Source organism: Malus domestica, chromosome 04 (assembly GCF_042453785.1).
Source record: "Malus domestica chromosome 04, GDT2T_hap1".
Taxonomy (NCBI): Eukaryota; Viridiplantae; Streptophyta; class Magnoliopsida; order Rosales; family Rosaceae; genus Malus; species Malus domestica.
The window spans coordinates 579,104-585,430 of NC_091664.1; the positions used below are offsets into that span (position 1 = coordinate 579,104).

The 6,327-nt window shown below is 41.3% G+C and overlaps 1 protein-coding gene across 1 annotated transcript; it reads right to left on the minus strand.

The window, feature by feature from the left end:
• Positions 1-4,456: 4,456 nt before the first annotated feature.
• On the minus strand, positions 4,457-5,802 carry LOC103443513 (polyketide synthase 5). Its single transcript, NM_001319257.1, has 2 exons — positions 5,625-5,802; positions 4,457-5,454 (listed from the first exon to the last, which is right to left on the minus strand). The coding sequence occupies exons 1-2, from the start codon at positions 5,800-5,802 to the stop codon at positions 4,457-4,459; spliced, it is 1,176 nt and encodes a 391-aa protein (NP_001306186.1).
• Between the last annotated feature and the right edge of the window lie 525 nt (positions 5,803-6,327).

The following is a 6,327-nucleotide window of genomic DNA, read 5'->3' on the forward strand; positions in this document are numbered from 1 at the left end:
AGCCGGTGCAACTGTTTATTCTCATGCTTGAGCCCTCTAATCTCCTGTTTGAGACTCATCACTTCAGCAGCCAATGATTCAACTTGGCGGGTTCTAGCAAATAGGCGTTGGGCCATATTAGACACAGAACCTGCACACTGAACACTAAGAGCCAGAGAGTCCTTAACAGCCAACTCATCAGACCGTTTGGAAAGTAGTCTGTTATCTTGGGGAGTGAGAAGGTTCCTGGCCACCACTGCAGCGGTCATATCATTCTTCATCACAGAATCCCAAACGGTAAGAGGACCAGTAGGGGATATGAAGGATGGGCGCCATATGTTGTCTGGAGAAGGCGTGGCTGTCTCTTCTCCAAGGTTCAAGTCAAAACGACGGTCGGAGGGTCCAGACATTTTCAAATGTGTTGAAGAGGGAAGAGGTCAGACAAATCAAGATCTTAGAAGTGTAAGAATGGAGCTTCTACTGGTAGAGATTCAAGTGTGCTGTGGAACTTAATGCCAGCCTCTATAAAAATCTGCACTCGACGGAGCTTCAGAAATCGAAGAGGCATTTGCTTTCTCAAAAGCTGGGCTGCTCAGAGACCACGAGGGCCGATCTCAGAAATCGAAGAAGCACCTGCTTTTTCAGCCTCGTCAGCACCTGTCACATGCACACTCAGCTTTGCGAAAATTACGGGCAATCTGTCGAAGATTTCTGGTGAAGTAGAAAGCACGTGAATCTTACTGTTCAATCACCGCTCTCCACATGCACCATCAACTCCTCGGGTACCACATATAACTTTGTCAAAGATCTCTGACAAAGTTTAGGCACGAGAATTTCGAAGTTCCAGTTACCCTACTATTACCCACAAGGGTAAAGGAACAGCACCACTGCTTGACAACTGGAAAGTCCATATGTGTGTCGACCTCCGTGTTTTGCAGCAAGACAGGTTGGCAAGAACGTCCAACCTTTACTCACATTCGAGAAAAGACTCCCAACATAATTACTTTCTCAAAAACTGAAGTAGCACCGCTTTCCGAATCTCGAAAGTCAGATCCTCGACGGGATTGCTTGTTCGAAAACCGAAGAGGCACAACTCTCAGAACTTCGAGAGCTAGATTTCCTTAGATAAAGCTTGTCTGTAATCTTCACACGTAACATCAGCTTTCCAGATACCACATACCACTTTTTCAAAGTGCTCTGACAAAGTTAAAACACGTGAAGCTGGCAGCTCCCACTACATTGCTATTACCCACAAGGGTAAAGGAATAGCACTACTACTTGTTATTGGGAAATCCCTATATACATCGACCTCCCTCCTCAACGGACAGGCAAACCTGCAAAAATGCTCAACCCTTTCTCACATTCGAGAAGGCACCCTCAACATAACCTCTCGAAATACTCAGCTTTATTTCCCCCCGATAATACCTCAGCAAATAAGCCACACCAAGAACAAGAGTATCTCATATCATCAGGGTCGAAAGCAAGAGTATCCCATATCATGCTTTCTCCCTGTCTTTGTCTTTGTCCTTGTCCACACCTGCAGGACAAGGAGAAAGAGAGCAGTCAGTCGGAACCTGAAATCAAACCTCCAATCTGGAACTGACTGCCTGAGACCTTTGCCTGGTTGCTTACTCAACATTGCTCTCGAGTACTCATCCTCAACTGCTGTCAAGGTCACAAATTCCACCAACAAATACCTCATGACAGTTGATCAGATATTGGCTCTTTACACTGAAGCTGCCAAGCGTGGATGAGTCATTAGGAAGGAATGTTCTGAAGGACCATTTAAATGCAAATGGTACACACCACTTCTGCCATGCAAAAGATTGAAGCAGAAGGTTCAACGGTGAGCTGAAACAGATCACTACAACACGACACATTTCCATACCACATTCATTATTCCGTCAACAGCAAAAGTATCCCATATCATCAAGGTCGAACGTACTCTAGATTTGATGGACTTGTTTTGACCCTCAAATTCTTGAGTCGGCCTTATACTCTGAAGGGAACCAGAAAACCCTCCAGTACAGTTCAAGAATAAGCATGTGGAAAGTTACTTCTTCAAAAGCAAAAGTATCTCATATCATCTCTTCTCCATTTGCTTCTCCTTATCCTGGCAGCTGAATGAGAGACAAAGAGAAGGAGAACAATCAACCGGAAGCCGAAGTCGAACCTCCGATCCTGGGTTGCTTGCTTGGAAGTTTGACTGCTTACCTTGTCTGTCACCTCTTTCGGCAGATCTCCTAGCTCGGCGACTTGGGGGACTCCTACTATAGGGTTTGTATTGCACTTGACCAAGCCCGAAACTACAAGTAAGCTTCAAGTGAAATTGATACATTACCTTGTGCATTTTCATCGGTTAAAGATACCACCCATGGATGGAGGAAAAGTACTTCCAGAGAAGATGCCACATCTACATATGAGACAGATAAGGCACGTGAAAATGATACCACACTTCAGTACTTAGAAGTTTCGTGATTACTCAATGGCTTGGATCTTGCAAGTCCCCAACCGAGGAGCTTCCCTCACTCGGGAACTTAGGGGAGCACTGTTTGTACCATACTTGACCAATCCCGAAACTACTGAGCACCGGTCAACGTTATACCGTCAAGGACCTAGAAGAGCTTCCCTTCAACCAGGAGGCCAATCACAAAGCGACACGTGTTGTCATCAGAAGCCAATCACAACACGACACGTGTCGATGTTAGAACAAAACTAGAAACTCTCCTCTATAAATAGGGATCATTCTCCCACAATAATCTCGAATGTCATTTTTGTACTAAACTATTCACTAGAACTCACTAAACCAGAGCTTGAACCTATGTATTTGTGTAAACCCTTCACAATTAATGAGAACTCCTCTACTCCGTGGACGTAGCCAATCTGGGTGAACCACGTACATCCTGTGTTTGCTTCCCTGTCCTTATTCATTTATGTACTTATCTTCACTAGTGACCGAAGCAACCAAGCGAAGGTCACAAACCTGACACTTTCTGTTGTACCAAAGTCCTCGCTGATTTTGTGCATCAACACACTCCTTTTTGAAAACTCACGGCAACCTCTACCCGTTTCTTTCTCCCACGTTGGTTTCATATATATCTATATATAAATATAAAATTTTGTGAGATATTAAATTCTTTTTATCTCATTTTTAAATTTCTTAGATATTTTTTAGATATAATTTTGGTAGATTAATATTTTCTCAGAAAATCGAAGAGGAGTGGAGTTGGTCACGTCTTTTTTTTTTTTCATTTTTCAATAAAACGAATTATAAATTTTTGTTTTTTTAACAATATTTCTATGAGATATTAGTCCCTCTCTCTCTCTCCGAAATTGGAGGAGGAGGGGAGTTGGTCACGTCTTTTCTTTTTTCTTTTTTTCATTTTTTCAATAAAAAACAATTTTAAGTTTCTGTTTTTTCTTACAATACTATGATTGCGTTTTATTTTGTATTTTCTTATTTTTATTTCTGTGAGATATTAAACACTCTCGCTCTCCTAAAATGGAGGAGGAGTGGTGTTGGTTGGTTGGGTTAAATTCTTTTTATCTCATTTTTTTTATAAGAAAATAAATCAGGGATTTCAGCACATCCCCTTTTTATCTCTTTTTTTTCCTAATAAAACGAATTATAATTTTTTTCTTTCTAACAAAATTACCCTTCGGTTTTTATATTTATTTTTTCTGTCTGTTTTTAAAAAAAAAATTTGTTTGAGGGGCTTTATAGTCTAATTATTTTTGGTGAAGCCTCAAGACACTAAACTTTCCTTCTGACTCTCTAATATTAAAGATTAAAGATATTGTTTCTACATAATAAATGTTGTCTCTCTTTTCTAGTCACTTATTGAAATTAATTAAAAACGGAATCATTTATGCCTGGTTTGATAATTATTTTGGATTTAGTTTTCAGATTTTATTTTTTGTACTTGAGATATGAGAAATGAAAGGTAAAGTGACAGAGAAAAGAAGAAATAAGAAATACTTCGTCCCTTGTATTTTTTCTTTATCATTAAACAACATAAGTAAAACTAAAATAACAAAACGAATTGTAGATATGAATTGAAGTCTTAGTTTTGCAAAACTAACTGTATGTTCAAACATGGAAGAGAAGAGTAGCTAAGCGATTATAAATTTATAATACTTGATCAGGTGAAGCATGGAAGAGTAGCTCCAATATATTTATTAATTTATCCTTACATGCATGGTTCCCTTCGCTGTGTCTTCAATTCATAAATATCATCTATTTGTACTATCTCTTTAATAAAAATAGGATCCACCAATATATATGGATTCCATCTCTATTAATAAAACGATACAAATAAATGATGAAAATAACATTTTTGCAGCAAATATTACTCCAAAGTTTCCCCAAGTCAAAGTAAAAAATCCAAAAACCCAAAGAAATAACCACAAGATATACCGGTGGAAAATTTAGTACAAATACAAAGCAGATAGATAAATAGTTATTGAAACTTCAACTTCAAGCCGTTAAACCCACGCTGTGAAGCACGACGGTCTCCACCGTGAGGCCGGGCCCAAATCCGAAAAGCACACCCCACTCCAGTCCCTCCCCGGTCGTTTTGAGTCCTTTCTCGGCGGACTTCCTCCTGACCTCGTCCAAAATAAAAAGCACACAAGCACTCGACATGTTACCGTAATCCGACAACACTTGCCTTGTTGCTTCTAGTTTCTCCGGCTTCAATGCCAACTTGGCCTCTACTTGGTCCAGAATAGCAGGGCCACCTGGGTGTGCAATCCAGAAGAGTGAGTTCCAGTCCGAAATCCCAATAGGCTTGAAAGCCTCATTAAGGCTCTTTTCGATGTTCTTCGAAATAAGCCCGGGAACATCCTTGAGAAGGTGAAATGTAAGCCCTACTTCACGGAGATGTCCGTCGATAGCCCCATCACTGTCGGGGAGAATGGTTTGTGCCGCCGACACCAATTCAAACAAGGGCTTCTCGACTTCGGGCACTGGATCCGCACCAATGATTACGGCCGCTGCACCGTCGCCAAACAAAGCTTGGCCCACAAGACTATCAAGGTGGGTGTCACTAGGCCCACGGAAGGTAACCGCGGTGATCTCAGAGCACACAACAAGAACACGTGCACCCTTGTTGTTTTCGGCCAAGTCCTTGGCCAAACGGAGGACCGTCCCACCGGCGAAGCACCCTTGCTGGTACATCATGAGGCGCTTGACGGAGGGGCGGAGGCCCAAGAGCTTGGTGAGTTGGTAGTCGGCGCCAGGCATGTCGACACCGCTGGTGGTGCAAAAGACCAAGTGGGTGATTTTGGACTTGGGCTGTCCCCATTCCTTGATGGCTTTGGTGGCAGCCTCTTTGCCAAGTTTTGGGACTTCCACAACCACCATGTCCTGCCTTGCATCAATTGAAGGAGCCATGTACTCGCACACACTTGGGTTCTCTTTTAAAATTTCTTCAGTCAAGTACATATAACGTTTCTTGATCATAGATTTGTCGCCTGAAAATATTTGCATGTATATACAAAATTAATTATGCAACAAATTATAGATCCACAGCTGATGAACTATAAACAAATTGCTATATATATATATATATATATATTTATTAAAGAAGCCAAAACGCAAGATTAGTAAAATAAGAAAAACGGAGAAGTTAAGGAGTACATACACATGCGCTGGAATTTTTCTTTGAGCTCAACCTTGTGCTCGCTGTTGGTGATACGAAAGTAGTAGTCGGGGTAGGTAGCCTGATCCACACAGTTGGAAGGAGTTGCTGTCCCGATGGCCATGACTGTGGCTGGACCCTCCGCCCGTTGAGCCTTGCGAACTTCCTCGACTGTAACCATTTTTTCTGTATATCCGATCGTCGAGAAAGATCAAAGAGGCTAGTTACAGTTGCAATGGTAAGGTAGAAGTTGAGGGTGTGACACAATGTTAAGAGAAGCGGTTGTATTTATATGAAAATGGTGAAAGCGGGTAGCTGGGCATCACGTGCCTGACGAATTGTGTTGTTAGAATAGAAAGCCTCACCCTCAACCCACCTACGAGATACAACTGCGAGCGACCAGTGAGGCTCGGCTGCTTCGAGTACTATATTTGTATTAGTATAACGGCGCAGGTGGTAGGTACAGGATCGCAGTTCCTGTGTTCAACTACCAGGGCTGCAGAGATATTTTGGTCAATAAATGGGTTTTTTTAGCTAAAATAATCCCTGAGATTTGTATAACTTCTCATTTTAGTCCCTGAGATTTAAAATCAATAGAATTGATTCCTGAATTTGTCGACAATCAATCATTTTAGTCCTTAGGTGAAAAATTATGTTAAATAAGTATCAAACTGACTTCAATTTAATAAACAATATGCCAAAATGA